Here is a 16,242-nt window from a genome sequence, read left to right as displayed (position 1 = left end):
CCACTAGACCTCACTGCTTCCTTAGTGTTGTACTCTCCTTAGCACTTAGTTTAGTGTTTTTCACTCAATCAGTGGTATTTATTGTATACCTACAAATTTATTTAAATGCATATTCTGGTCTTATAGTGAAACTGAAATTACTTCCGGCTGCATTCATGTGAATGCAACTAAGTGAAAGCTTGATTTATTTAATTTTTTTGTATTTGTCTTCAAGCATATTTTCAGTGGGAACATAGTCCTGGAAAGGCAATCATAAGGACTGGAAAGGTGTTCTGAGAGGGAGTTCAAAAACAAAAATGGCAGAAGGCTGTTGTGAAGCAGTGCAGAGACTCTGCACAGAGTATGTGCACAGTAAATACCAGTGATTAATTGACAGAGCCTTCTAAGAAAATCAAGTGCAACAGGTTATTTAGCTTTAAGAAGAACGATCTGAGAATAAAAGGGAGGAAATATGAGCTGAGACAGAGGGCAGCATGACATCGTGGAATGAGGATGGGCCTGTAAGTCAAAAGATCCAGGTTCTAGTTTTGGCTCTGCCAATGCTTTTTGACCCTGTCACTTACCTTCTCCAAGTCTCTCAGTTTCCCCTCTCTGTTAGGTGTGAGTGACGGTGTGGGTCAAAGAACGTGTCTGCTAACTCTGTTATACTGTACTCTCCCAAGAGCTTAGTATAGTGCTCTGTAAACAGTAAGTGCTCAATAAACATGATTGATTATCTTGCACCTACCCCGGGACTTAGCATAATGTGTTTAATAAATATCTGAAATGACTTATGATACAAATGCCTCAAACTATTACATATTGCTACCAGGAACTACTACTACTACTAATAATAATAGTGATAATTATGGTATTTGTTAAGCACCTACTTTGTGCCAAGCACTGCTGTATTTGCGTAGATTCAAGTAAATCAGGTTGGACACAGTCCCTGTCTCACAAGGGGCTCACAGTTTTCATCTCCATTTTTTACAGATGAGGTTACTGAGGCCCAGAGAACTTAAGTGACTTGCCCAAAGTCACACAGCAGACATGTAATGAAGCTGGGATTATAACCCAGGTCTTTCCGACTCCCAGACCCATGCTCTATACATTAAGCCATGCTGCTTCTCTATGTTTTCACTAAGCATTTTGGCCGGAGCATCACAGTGGAATTAGGGTTTTTCTACCTGAATAGACAACAGTACAAGGTAGGAAGAAACTACTGTGAAGGGATGCAGTCTTGGCCTGTTTACTAGTGTGGGATTCTACAAGAACTCAATAACTTGATGTATAGGAAAAGATCATCCATTGATTACATGTCTGTGAACTTAAAGAGAAGTGACATACTTTTGTGATTATTAATAGTAGTAATAATAATAATAATAATAATGATGGTATTTGTTAAATACTTCCTCTGTGCCAAGCACTGTATTTAGTGCTCTGGTAGATACAAGATAATTAGTTCAGACAGAGTGCCTGTTTCACATGGGGCTCACAGTCTAAGAAGGAGGGAAAATAGGTACTGAATCACCATTATCAGATGAGGAAACTGAGGCCCATGGAAGTCAAGTGACTTCTTTGAGGTCACACAGCCGACAAGTGGCAGAATTGAAGTTGGAACCCAGGTCCCCCGATTGCCTTACTCTTTCCACTAGGTTACATTGCTTCTCTTTCAATCAAGAAACTTCTACCTTAAATATTCTGTGAACAACCGCAAAGGAATCTCTTTCTTCTACATGTGATCTTTCAAAATCTCCTGCTTGATCATCATAGGCACCAAAAGCAATTGCTTCTGTGCTCTCAGCTTTGAAAACTCATAGTGAGACACTGTTGGGTTTCCTCTAATTGTTATGTGAAACCTGGTGCCTGCAGTTTCTTTTGAAAGGGCACTGCCCACCTGGAAACCAACAAATCAATATATGTCATCCACTGCATTCTAAAGTTTCACAAGGATATCATCAGATGAGGAGCTCCTGGGGGCGATGTTTTCTGAATGCTATGTGTGAACTCACAGGATGGAAGGATCCCTGGACTTCCTTTCCTATGGTCTTCATGGTCTTCTGCAACCTTCATTCTTGTTCTGCTAGCTGAAAGTAATTTTTGTGTCACTTAAACTTGCAAGCTCCATCAGGGCAGGGAACAGAGTGGAAGATAGATCTCTTTATTCCCTGCCCTGTGCTCTTTCCACTAGACCACATTGTTCTGCCACAGCATATGTTTTCACTACATATTTTGGCTACAACATAGTTAGGGAATGGTTGTCTGACAAAGCAGCCTGGTTGTTGTCCTACAGAGCAAATGAAGAAAGGCAATTAGTAAGTGCAGGCTATCCGATGGACAGAGGTCTCGGATAATGGATCTTTGGATGGCCTCTTCAGTAGGGAAAGCACTGCAGAGATTCAGTAACATTATGATTATCCACTGGTCTCTAACCGACAAAATATGACACCTTCAATTGATCAATTGATGGTCTGGGAGTCAGAAGAACCTGGGTTCTAATCCCAGCTCCACCACTTGTCTGCTGTGTGACACTGGGCAAGTCACTTAACTTCTCTGGGCCTCAGTGACATCATCTGTAAAATGGGGATTAAAACTGTGAACCCCATTTGGGACATGGAGTGTGTCCAACCTGATTATCATGTATCTATCTCAGTGCTTAATACACTGCCTGGAAAATAGTAAGCACTTAACAAATGCCATTTTTAAAAAAAGAGTTAGTATAGATGTTCCCTGCCCATAATTACATTTGTATCCCTAAAAGATCTAGGTCAAAAATGGATATTTCCCTCGGAAAAATAGTTCCCACAAATGGTCTCTCTTGTGCAGACCTAGCCCATTTCTGACAAAAGTTATAATTTTGAAAGTAAATCTTTGGATACTTATTGGAGCCTAAGGTGGGTTGGCATAAATGTTTGTAGTATGTCTTTTTGCTGTTTCTTTCAAGGAAGAACAGAACCTCAATCACCGGTATTTATTGAGTGCCTACTGTGTGCAGAGCACTGTAGTCAGGTCTTGGGAAAGTACAATATAACAATATAATACACACACTTTCCTGTCCACATTAAGCTTACAGTCTAGATGTAGGAGATTGACATTAATATGAGAAGATTATAAGAAGCATTATGAGAAGCAGCATGGCTCAGTGGAAAGAGCCCGGGCTTGGGAGTCTGAGATCATGGATTCAAATCCCGTCTCTGCCACTTGTCAGCTGTGTGACTGTGGGCAAGTTACTTAACTTCTCTGTGCCTCAGTGACCTCATCTGCAAAATGGGGATGAAGACTGTGAGCCTCACGTGGGACAACCTGATTACCCTGTATCTACCCCAGTGCTTATAACAGTGCTGTGCACATAGTAAGTGCTTAAATACCAACATTATTAATATGAAAAAATATATTACAGATATGTATATATGTGTTGTGGGATTGGGGTGGAGGTGAATAAAGGGAGCAAATCAGGGCAATGCAGAAGGGAATGGGAGAAAAGGAAATGAGGGTTAGAGGACTCAAAGTGGCTGATAATGGGATTTCAGTGGTTTTACTGGGCACTTATGTATTATGCACTTGGGAAAGTGTAATAGAATTCACAATACCTACCCTCAAAGATCTTAATAATCTGGTGCTGTGAGGGGAGCAATACAAATGATGTACAGGTAGGAGGGTATGGAAAGATGGACATGCAGAAAAGCAAGTGTCTAAACATTCAAATTTGTGAATGATTATGCATAAAAGTGCTACATATGGGAAGTTTGAGGGAATAACTGCTGTGCTGGGGTAGAAGTGTTGAGGGGATAATTGGGATGAGCCAATCTGGAGGAGGAGATTAAGTGGGGTAGAACTTTTGGAGGAAGAGGGATTTCCAGAGGACTCATAAAATGGGGAGAGCAGTGGACTGGCGGGTGTGAACTGGGGAATTTCAGGATTAGCTGCCTATTAATTCATTTCTATATTTATTTTTGCTGGAGGAAACAAGGGCTTAAAGCCAATTTTTTGTAAACACACCTCCTCTTCCATCAACTCAGGACCCCTATTTAAAGGATCCATGTTCTTGTATTTGGTTCACTTTGTTATATCCCAAATAGATCAGCTTTGAAATGATCACAATTTTATAATATCCTGCTCCACTGCAATTGCCAATTTCCAGAGAAATAACAATAATAGTAATATTGGTATTTATTAAGGCCCTATTCTGTACTAGGGACTGGGGGGAATATGAAAGAAAATTAATATAATAATCTAGTCTTCATTGTTTCTGAAATAAAATAAAATGAAGTACAAGAAAACATTTGGAGCCTAAAGTGAAAATAATATTTTTAATATTTTGTAATTAATTTTAATTACAATATTTAATAAATGAGATCTGTACCTATAGTGATAATCAAACCTTTTCACCTAATTGGGAAAATAGGGAATTTTCCTGTCATATACAATAGGATAATAATAAACAGGGGCATTATTCATGAACTTTTAGAAACTGTAGGAGTTTTTCTCTGCCAAAACTGAACTATTGTTTACTTAAAGGACATTTTAATATGGAAGTGGGTGTATGAATTTCATAAAATTTATTTGGGAACTCAACCCCAAATAAGGCAAATCATTTTAGTCTCAGTAAAATATAACCCACAACTTTCCCAAAATTCTTCATCAGTGTGTTTCTGTGTTCTGATTCCCCAGCTCATGGAATGCAAGGATCATATAACTGATCATTTTGAAGATAAGGGTGTAGAGCCGGATCATTAAGGTACTGAACTAAAGCCAAGAAGTATTTATGGACATTGTCCTGTCCACTCCTGTAAAATCTCAGTGGTTGAAATGCTGCCAACACTCAACTTTCTGTTTTGCATTGTTTCCATGTTTGCTTAGATTTGGCTGGTTCCACTTGGTTTATTGTTTATGCTTTTTTGTTTTTAACACTAATTCAGAAGCAAAACAAATACATCCAGGGTGTAAATACCCATAGCCTTTCAACATCTCTGAAGTCTTTTTATAACACTTTGTGGAAACAAAAAGAAAGCAGACGTAAAAGTTGAATGATGATTTATGCAATGTGTAAATTGCCCGTGGCTGCGCTCATTGAGGTTACAGGAATATTTGGTATAAAACTGGAGAATGACAGAATGCCAGAGCTTCTCCTTGCATCTTCCTAGCTGCCAGAGGGAAAACAGCTTTGTCTTGTCTCCAGACACAACTGAAAGCATTGATGGCAGCGGGAGCATGCTTGTAAACATCATTATGCATTATGATAAGGTGAGAGAACAAGTCTAACAGATAGCATGCAATGCTCAAGTCAGCCAAAACAACCACAAATTGAACTGTGCTGCTGATGGTGTATTTTGAAAAGCAAAGGAAAAAGAACAGAATCACCAAGTCAGACTCAGTTTACTGGAGGACCTGGAATGAATACCTGGCCAAGGGAAAGATTCTACAAAGGAGTGGGAATGGGTGGAGAGAGAGAAACAGCATAGGAGCTGGACACATGGTCTTGGATGAACTGCAAGTTTTTGTTTTGTTTTTCGCTTTGGAATGTGAGTCCATCTAAAGCCTGAGGGACTGTATCTCTGTACAAATGTGCATTCCAATCCAAGTGCCTTGTGGACAGAGATAGGGCCACTTCTCTGTGTTGTAATTTGCCAAGCTCTTAGTGCAGTGTACTGCACTCCCCAGTGAGCAGTCATAAATACTATTCTCCTCCTCATCCTAGCAAGGAGCAGGAAAGTGACTCACCATATCCTAAAACTGCCACACCCTCTGTAATGCCAATAAGTGCCTAGCACATAGTAAGCGCTTAACAAATATCATCATTATTATAAGTGCAATCTCTAATGAGATTCAATGATGGAATGTGGGCTATATGCTTCAGACAACTTTTTTCACCTACGCTGAAAGAGAGATGTCAAATCTTTTTCCACCCAAAGAAGCTTATCCATTTTTATCGTTTGCAGACACAGAAAAAAGAAAAGCCACAGACTTGGTTCAAACTGTTCTAGTCTTGAAATAATAAAAATGTGATTATTCTACAGTTAAAATGTAGCTGTTGGCATATTCATGCATGAAGCCTTTTTTCATTTGTTTTCTCTCCAATTTTTTCATTAATCTGTCTGCCCTACTTAAATCTTTGCCAATGCCTTGAATCATCCTCAAGAATGCTATCTGTCTGATGGCGGAAAAGCCTATTCTGACAACTACCATCCATTATCTTAGTGCCAGTTCCCAATCACTAAATTAACTGAATTCCAGGTTTTTTTATTCCTTGTAGACCACTGTCTCTGAAGGTAAACCTTTTGATGTAAGTAAGGCATGCAGTATTTCAGTCACCAGTCCCTTCAAAACAAATACCATCAACAGCCCAGGCCCAATCTGAGGAAGAAAAATTTATTTTTACAAAGCACTGGGGTTTAGTGCTGCAGAATGTTCAACTTCCCATGCTTCCATAAAGAATACTACTCTACTTCTTTCCTTGATTAAAATGCACCCACAAAATGCATGGAAAACTGATGAGGGATTGTTCCTCTGCTCCTAAGACACTTTAGTATGGCCACTTGCTCCATTCAGGTTTAAATATTAGTAAGTGCTAATCATTTCCTGTAATTCCCAAAATGGAGTTCCCACTAACTTTTTAACTATTGGATTCACTGTGGCAGAGCTGGGGTAATAAAGTCCATCGAATTTTAATTTTCTGACAGCTTGAGAGAACCGATGTTCTTAGCCTATGTAAAGCGGAACGAAGCACTCTCTTTCCCATAGGAAAGTTTACCCCTCATATGTTTTGATGCCAACTAACCTTCACATCTGCTGTTTCACCATTGATTGCTGCAACTTGGCATGCTAAACCAGGGTCTGATGAGGCAGCAATACTCAATGGCACCATTTTATTTCTTGTTCAGGGACTAGAGTAAAATGGCCAATGGTTTCCTGTATCTGTATAGGCCTTATGCAAATTCTTGCAATAAACATCTGATGGGTTGACTGTACAATAAGTTGTGTGTGGCATGAAGGAAGGGGTTGTGCCCTTTGTGCCAAAACTGCCCACTCTCCACTTCAGTTATGCAAATGGACATTGCTGAAGTGGGTTCATACATCCCTTGTTCATGAAAAACAAATCAAACTAGACTGTGGAGGGCACATATAAGTGACTGATTGAAACCTGTAATAGACTTTTGCTGATATACTGTTACAAAAATATGCACCTGTTAACATGTATTTCGAATCACACAACCTTCTGAAATGCACTGTCTGCAAAAATTCATGCAACAGGCTCTCCTTACCTGATATTTAAATAATTTATATGGCAATTATTTAAAGACCCTGGTTTTTTTTTGTGGGTATGTGTGTGTGTACTTGTTTTAAATGACAAAAAGAAAAAAAGACCAGAATGACTAATGTCATTTTTAGTCCCCTAAAATATTTCCAATAGAAAAATAAAATAGAAACATTAAAATATAAGATTATATTCCAACACATCATAATAAATGTAAATGACATAAAATCCAAGCTTGTTGTGGTCAGGAAACATGTCTTCCAACTCTCTTGTACTCTAGCAAGCTCTTAGTACAGTGCTCTGCCCACAGTAAGTGCTCAGTAAATACCATTGATAATGATAAATTGACAGACTGCACCTTTCTGCTAGGAAACAACCCCCCAAAAGTTTCAAATTAGCAGCTAGGGACTAAGGATGTTAGGACTGCTTCATAATCTGTTTACACTAATCTGCATCACTGCAGCCTCAACACCTCGGCTTAAAATTTCAGGGGGAAAGAGAAATAAACTCTTCCTTAAAACTTGGTATTTATTTCTTAATTAAAGTCTGGACTCACAGCTAACAAAAACAATATTTCTTTCTGAGTGTAAAATCACATCTATCTCTGTAATAAGGATCTATTAGAAAGAGGAGTGTCATTAAGTTAGCTCTGTTCAAAAGAGGAGCAGAAGAGATACTAAGATTTTAACAGTTGCTGTGCGTTGAAAACCTGAAATATCTTCCTGGGCTAGCACAAAGTTGGAAGGGATGGATCAACTATCTTCGAAAAATTCACCAAGAATTTCCCACTGATTAGCTGGAACAGTCCAGTAATCTTGCCCTTTTTGGAAACAATTTGCTCAACAGTACTTATCTATTGGTGGTCTTTATTACAGGCCTACAGTGTGCCAATCACTGTATTTAGTCCTGGGGAGAGTACACCAGAAGCATCAATCTTGGTCCCTGCCCTCACCATCTAATTCATTCAATAGTATTTATTGAGTGCTTACTATATGCAGAGCACTGTACTAAGGGCTTGGAATGTACAAATCGGCAACAGATAGAGACAGTCCCTGCCCATTGACGGGCTTACAGTCTAATCGTAAACTAGGCTGTAAGGTCCATGATGACAAAGATCATGCCTACTAATTCTGTTGTATCATTCTCTGTCCCAAAGGCTCTGCCCAAAGTAAGCATGCCCACGATTGATATTATTGATTGATAATGGGGAGAAACAAATCTTATGTTAAAAATAGGAGGAGGAAGACAGATGTAATTATTAAATACAAGCATATGGAAGGTGGAAATATATAAGTGAATGTAAATATTAAAAATGCTGAGAGTGGAAATAAATATATATGAGCTAAAGATGGTTGATAGCTTGATGTGATTGGGGGATTGAGGGGAAAACACGGAAGGTGGAAGTTTTGGAGGACTTTGTTGCTGTAGTTTGGTAGATTTAAAGGGGTAAGGAATCCCCAAATGAAGATGATGATGATGATGGTATTTGTCAAGCACTTACTATGTGCTAAGCACTGTTCTAAGCACTGATAATCAGGTTGTCCCACATGGGGCTCATAATCTTAATCCCCATTTAGATGAGGTAACTGAGGCACAGAGAAGTTAAGTGACTTGCCCAAAGCCACACAGCTGACAAGTGGCAGAGCCAACATTAGAACTCTTGACCTCTGACTCCCAAGCCCTTGCTCTTTCCACTTGGCTACACTGCTTCCCCAAGAAGAGGGGATACCATGAGTAGGGGTTTGAGGTGGGAGAGACAAAAAAATAAAGTACATTTAGAATATGTCCTTGAGAGGAAAAGAGAAATCCGGTATTTAAAATGGACTAAGCGGATGGTGAGCCTTGAGGCACCTGCATCAGAAAAAGAATAGGTAATAGGGAAAAATAAGCCTTGGTATTTTACAGGTCATTCAGTTTATTCAACTTTTCAAACCACCTTGACGAATTCTGTCCTTTCAGTTGACTGACTTACTTGACTTTAGCCCCTTCATTTTCAAGTTCCTCTGCACTGGCTTTTCCCAGATCAACTCCAATATGCAAACTATGTTTTACTCATGTAATCGGCTTCAAAACCTAACACCTGGCATCTTAACTGAATTTAACTTTTAAAAACACATTGGACAGAGAAGAGACAAAAATGTAGCAGATGATATGGCATACGCTGGGCTACATTTACCCCGCACTCTAAGATAAATGTGTTCAAAACTTTAACATGATCAAAAAATGGGATCCTGTGAATGAACCAACAAGACAGATGAATTTTAGCCTGTTCAATATGGTTGTGATAGGAATTCTTGGGTATTGCTCACATTGTTAAAAATATAAGCTCTTTGCTGACTGCTTTCATAATTAATAAGTCACTTAACCTCTCTGTGGCCCAATTTCCTCATCTATTAAATGAGGATAATGTTAATTGCCTCCTACCTTCCTTAGGGAAATGTTGTGAAGATTAATGAGCTGGAATTTATAAAGCATTTTGAGCTTCCCCCAAAAGGGGGAGCGAAGCTGTGGGAACAGAAATGTTTCTCCTTACTATTATTACTAAATATCATATGATAAGGTTATGATTATGGATTAATTCACTGGGGAAAATATGAAATAATTTATTTTTCATTCAAAATCAATGTTTACCTTTTTCTCCAATAGTTGAACAGCATTTTTCTAGAACAGAGGACTAAAGGTACTTTAAAACCTGTTCTCTTGCACATCAATCCATCAATGGTACTTGATAAGTGCCTACTATGTACAGAATACAATAGCATTAGACCTAATTTCTTCCGTCAAGTAGTTTATAGTCTAGTGGAGGATATCAGCATAATAAAACCATTTCCTGCCATGAATAATAGAGCCTTATTAACTGAAAACTAGGTCCCCATCCTTGCATTCAGGAAAATATTACTAATCCCCCCCACTACTGATACTAACTGGGGTGGTGTAAAGATTATATATTCACAGCAGAAATGCCCATTCTACCCCTTGGTATCAGGAACATGTTAGATTACTCGAATCTATCCTGATCTTGAGTAGATCCCTTCTTGGACTTCTTTTTTTCTTTGTCTATTCACTTGACCCTTTTTCTTCTTCCCCTGGTCTGTCCTTAATCTTTCTGTATCTCATTTCCTTTTCCTTCCCTTTCATACTTTTCCATGTTTCCTGCATCAAAGGTTGAGTTCTCCCCACTTTTGCCTTTTACTCCTTTATCCCTGTCTTTCCCTTTCGAATTTCTTTTTACCATTTCTCCCGAAATACTCTTCCTCACCCACGTCACCTCTCTCCCTCATTAATCTCTTCCTCTCATTCCCTGCTCCTTAGGACAAATGATAATTATGGTATGAAGCACTTACGAGGTGTCAAACACTGTGGTAAATATAAGATAACTAGATATGATGCAGTTCCTGAAGCAAGCAGGGATCACAGTCTAAAGAGAGTAGTAGGTATGTCAGCCCTATTTTTCCTATTAGGAAACTGAGGCAGAAAAAGTTCTATGACTTATCTAAGCTAGAAAGCAGGAGAGTGGCAGAGCCCCTCTAGACTGTAAGCTCCTTATGAGTAGGAATCATGCCTATCACACCTACTGTACTCTCCCAAGTGCTTAGTTCAGTGCTCTATATACAATAAAAACTCGGTAAATGCCACTGATTGATTAATTCATTAGAAGCAGGGTCTCCTGACTCCCAGTCCCATGTTTTTTTCCACTAGGCCACAGTACCTCCAAAAGTTATGCCATCTTGGACTGGGCAGGAAGTTGAGACTCAGGACCAACTTCTCCCAGCTAAACAGAATCTCATTGGCAGAAGAATTTGTCCATCCATATAATAACAAGACTGACTCGATAGCTGTCAGGGAGGCCAATGAAAACTAATCATTTTATGCACATAGGCGGAAGGGCACTTTGACTCACTGGTTATACTTTCAACTGCAAGTATCTAGGAGTCTCCAAACAATCAATGGACTTTACTAAGCACTTAATATGTGCAGAGCCCTAATATTAGCACTTGGGAAAGTGCAATACAACAGAATCATAGATGAGTTCCCTGCCTCCAACGAGCTTACAGTCCACAGGGGGAGACAGATATTAAAACAGATTAAGGATAGGGAAAATAGAGTATAAGAATATTTACATAAGTATTGTGGGACTGAAGTGAGTATTGAAGTGCTTAAGGGATGCCCAGCCAAGTTCATAATCGACACAGAGGAGAGGGTGGATAGGAGAAATAAAGGGCTGTTTCACGTAACCCATATTTCATATAACAGGAATCTAGTACTTCTATTTCATGTAGTAGAACAAAACACAAGAAAATCATATTGTTTAGAACATGGAGAGGTCAGAGTCATTAATGGTATTGGCATGGAACTGAAAAATCAGATTAGATTCAATTTTAAGTAAATTTTCATGCTACTACCTATATGAAATAGTCTTTTCAGGGAGTGGGTTTGGGGAAAAAAAACAACAAACCCTAAAATCACTGTTAGTCATTTCTAACAGATTAGAAAAAGCTCAAGAATTCATTCCATCACGTTAAATTTAGTCTCTCTCCAATTCTTATCAACAGTATTTGAACATCTAACATCTTTTGGCTAAAGTTTTAGATTGACTGCATCCTTGCCTTCTCTTCCATGTTTTACCACGGTGTCCGCTAGAAAAACTGTACCACATTCATGGCACAAGTTATAATTTCTAACTGATATCATTCAGAGACTCACAGGTTATCTGAACAGGCAATCACTAATCCTGGCAACTTTGAATGTTTTCCAAACAACCTCAATACAGTCAACACCATAATGGAATGTGACCTTCTAGACAATTAAATCTGGGTGTGGTTTTATTATGGGATGTACTCATTCCAGAAGGCTTCACACAAAAGAGGAAATTTGGAGAGAGACTATAAGAAGGGAAAGATTAGCAAGTCTGATTTTGGGCAGGACATATGCAGAGTTTTGTTAGGGACATGGAAATAAAGAATATGGGATATATATAATGCAAAGAGAGAGGCAAAAATCACAGTAAAGAGTGAACTTAGTTTAAAACACAAACATAGAAACCAAAGGAGAAAGATAATGATGCATTTAAGGCAGAAATGACAAGAAAAAGAAGCAGAAAATACTAAGGAAAATGAGAAAGAATTCTTCCTTCTGGAAAATCTGTCAGAGCTTCTTAATAACAAAGACACACCAAAAAAAATTTTCCAGTAAACAAAAATAAAATTAAGCACCCATATTCTCCTCCAATGACTGAATAACAAATTTAGTTATTTTCCATTTGAAACTTTCTGGAATGGTTCCAGGACACAAATCAACCACATAGTGAACCAAAAGGTCTCTTTCCATTTTTTATATCCTTCATTTACTATTCTTTTAAAAACTGAGATTCCTGGTTTCCTTCAAATTATTTTAATTGGATTACTTTGCATTTATCAAGCCAGCTCTAAATGTTTAGGCACATTTATCAATTTTATTGGCTTTGCCTCCAAACATATTCAGTGGAAGACATTCCAAAATCATTTAATATAACTAAGTGAAATGCTTATAAGTGTTCCAGGATGGAATCAAAATTAAATCTTACTTTTGGATCAATGAGGAGCTCTTTGAGATCAGTAGAAGTTTAGAAACAGAAAAATATACTTATATTTGAGATGCTCAAGTCAGGTTTTGTAAGAAATGAGCTGAAAATAAAATAGATTCCATCTTGCTTGTTTGTTTCCAATTTGGGCAAGGCCCAGTTGGCCCTTTTTGTCTACACCATTTCATCACAGACAATAGACCAAGCAACCCTAACTTCCAGAATGAGAAATAACCACTCATCGTATGTATTCCCAAGGACTTGTATAAACTGATGGAGGAAAACACATGCTTCTCTTCAGAGAGAGCTTCCTTTTTCCTTATAAAATGAAGGCAATGCCAATTTGGTCCACTCTGTGTTTGCCAAGTTGATGGATGGAAACTCTACCAATGCTAATAATGCAAACTCCCATCTATTCCTCAAACACTTTCTAGGCACCACTGGTCTCATTCAAGAGGGGGAGAGCAAAGGAGAGAACTACTGGACAGGAATGAGCATAGCAACAGCTCCCTACAGACATAACCTCAATGCCCTGTCACCCCACAAACTCCCACATGTCAAACACAGTAATGACCTTCCCCTTTATTATAAGATCTCACTGCACAAACTCCCACAGGTCAAACACAGTAATGAGTTTCCCCTTTATTATAAGATCTCACTCAGGGCAATGCCTAGAGGAGGAATTATTTGCATGAGAAGAAGGATCCCAGGTTGCTCCAAATAGGAAAAATGAAGTCGTACTACTTGGGTTGCCTTCTCCTGCCCATTTACCTTCTGGAGAAAGCAAGAAGGGAAGCAGTTCCCCGAGGGTTTCCTCACTGGGATTATTCAGTGGTCCAAGAGCTACCCCAAATGCTTTGACCTGTCTCCGACCAGCCTACACATCCATATTCATCTTGCCATAGTAATAACAGCTATTATTATTTAACTTTTAAAAGTAGTCCAACTCAAAAACAGGTGTGCTTTTGCAGATGCTTTGAAGAATATTCAGAAGGAAACAGACCAATTAAAATCACGTCAGTTATTCTGGAAAAGGAGGAGCTTAGGTCCTAAACAGGAATGACTCATGTCTTTTCCAGACCATTTACTTCACCGTTTCAATATCCCATCAGCTGATTGTTGGCAAGAAACTAGGTCATATTCTTGCTGGCTGCAGTCTTGATCAGAATGCAGAGGTCATAACATTTTTGTTCTAGTGCAGTCTTTCAGGGTTGTGTCTTATGAACATTTCTAGGCTCAGAAAAAAAGTCTTACCTTGAAGAAGGTCATGGTTGCTCCATCTTCCACCGCTCCATACTCAATCTTGGTCTGCTTAGCTAAATCATCAGCAGAGTCTATGGGGGATTCCATGCGCTCCACTGTCAGAAAGGCGGCTAGGTTAGCAGTGTACGAAGAAATGATGATAAGTGTGAAAAACCACCAAATGCCTCCCACTATCCTGGTGGACAGCGCTTTGGGCATGAGCTCAGAACCTAACAGAAAGCAGGGAGGAAAAGGTGAAACGAATACAGAGAAAATAGTCAACAGTTAGGCCCTTTAGGTCACAGTGGCAGGAAGGGAATCACTGTGCAATAAAAGTTCATTATAGGTGACAGATTGCATGTAGGTCACAATGAAAAATGGTGGAGTGGACTGATTCCACTACAAGCCAGTTCTTGGGCAGTTTGGGGGCATCAATATATAATAACAGGAGCCTCAGTTTCACCGTGAGATAGCCTTCATGGTTTCCAATATTCCAAATAAAAATGAGAAAGAGGCTATTTAAATTGAGTTTCCATAAGAACCTTTTTCTCAGTGCCAATATTGGCCAAATATCCAAACTCCAAGAACATCCCCTGGTAATAAAAGCCCATGAAATATTTCAACTACCCACACCTCCAAAACCTGATGCTTCTCAGAACAATTCATTGTGATTCACTGATTTTGTTGGATAATTGAAACTTTTCCCATCACCCTATTTAGCCACAGAGTTTCTAAAAAAAAATAAATTCAACTTCCAACACCCAAAACCACAGATGTGTATACAGTACACAAAGTAATTCAATCTCCTAGGAATATAGACAGAATATGCGAAGTTTGTGTCTAATTCATCGCTGGAGTTGTCTGCTCATGATCATCAAGAGGGAAGGGACTCCAGAGTTTGGACTATTATCAAAATCATTGTGAAGTTGTCTAACTGGATTATCATGGGAAAAGAATTCTAAATTCCTAAACATACAATTCTTGTTTAAACAGAATTATATTTCATATTATAACATAGTTAATCCTTGAAATTAAGTGTATTTTTTCTTATAAGTAACATATGGGTTTATAAAAATGTAAACGACATATAGAAACTGGGGTCAAAATTTAAATTATTATAGAACTATATAGAGTGGATTATTGTATTTTATATAATCTTATTATTCAGCCAGAACAGCATTTTATGCTTCTCAATAAATTCATTAAAATTTTTTGTGTTGTGGCTGGGTAAAAAGGAATGAAGGAAAGATGGACCATTTCATTCCCCATTACACAGTACTGTTTAGATAAATCTCATATCGTAATGAATCAGTCCAGCGAGGTAGCATATCTCCAATCGGTGATTGCTTTCAACGTTGTGATTCCTGTCCTAAGAAGTGGTCTCAGAAATGGACAGTTTAAATCAAAACAGCCCATCTTACCCTGCAGTTCACCTTACCCCCGCTGTTTCATATAAAGAGAGCGAAAGCACCTAGGCTTGGACATGACAGCCAACTCCAGCTCCAGACTCTGCCTAGAACTCTGTAAGGAAAAGAAGTCGAAAAGTACCTTTCTGATGGTCGGAGTTGCTGCTCCTAGGCCCTGAGACTCAGACACTTTGACACCAGTCCACTAAAGTATTGCCCGTGTGGCCCAGCAGCTCTGACTGCTGTTTTCCCATTTAAAACGCCATCACCAATAAATTCAAACAGGACTGGGGAGGAAACGTCGTTGTGGACACGTTAGACGTAAGTTCACATCTTACCCAAGGACTTAGAGAGAGAGAGAAAGAGAGAGACCTTCCGAGGTGTGTGAACCCAGAGCCTGGTTAGGGGCTGACTGTCATGTACTCAAGGTAACGTCATGTCCAGCACTATATCCCACTAATTCCTGGGGGATTGTGAGGTCAGCCAAAAAGACATGGATTCCTCTCTCATGTACCCTCCAGCAGTTCATTCCCTATTGTATAGTTATTCATATGAAGCTATTTATTCCTAGAAAATGATTACTGTGATTATTCCCCCTGAGATCCTGTTGTATGCTAGGTTATTTCAGATCGGTGAGAAATAGATCAAGCAAAGTGAAAGAAATCTTTTATGTACCTAAACATAGGTTTTCTAATATCTTTCAGCATGGTATCTAGGGACACTGAAGGACTACGAAAAAAATCATCAATTAGTTGAACTTCAGTGTTAGGCCTACACTTGGTGGGTAGTCAACATTGAAA

The 16,242-nt window shown here is 38.8% G+C and overlaps 1 protein-coding gene across 3 annotated transcripts in view; it reads right to left on the bottom strand.

Annotated features, from left to right (window-relative positions):
* The window catches only part of GRIK2 (glutamate ionotropic receptor kainate type subunit 2), a 299,192-nt gene that overhangs the window by 44,165 nt on the left and 238,785 nt on the right, over window positions 1-16,242 (bottom strand). For all 3 annotated transcript variants that reach the window (XR_003753682.2, XM_029047234.2, XM_029047235.2), the window contains one exon: window positions 14,049-14,266. Coding sequence is in view for 2 of the 3 variants with exons in the window: in XM_029047234.2 (XP_028903067.1) it covers window positions 14,049-14,266 (218 nt within the window). In the remaining variant the exon portion in view is untranslated. The remainder of the gene's footprint in view (window positions 1-14,048; window positions 14,267-16,242) is intronic.

This window comes from Ornithorhynchus anatinus, chromosome 19, assembly GCF_004115215.2.
Source record: "Ornithorhynchus anatinus isolate Pmale09 chromosome 19, mOrnAna1.pri.v4, whole genome shotgun sequence".
Taxonomy (NCBI): Eukaryota; Metazoa; Chordata; class Mammalia; order Monotremata; family Ornithorhynchidae; genus Ornithorhynchus; species Ornithorhynchus anatinus.
This window is presented reverse-complemented; position numbering and strand designations above follow the sequence as displayed.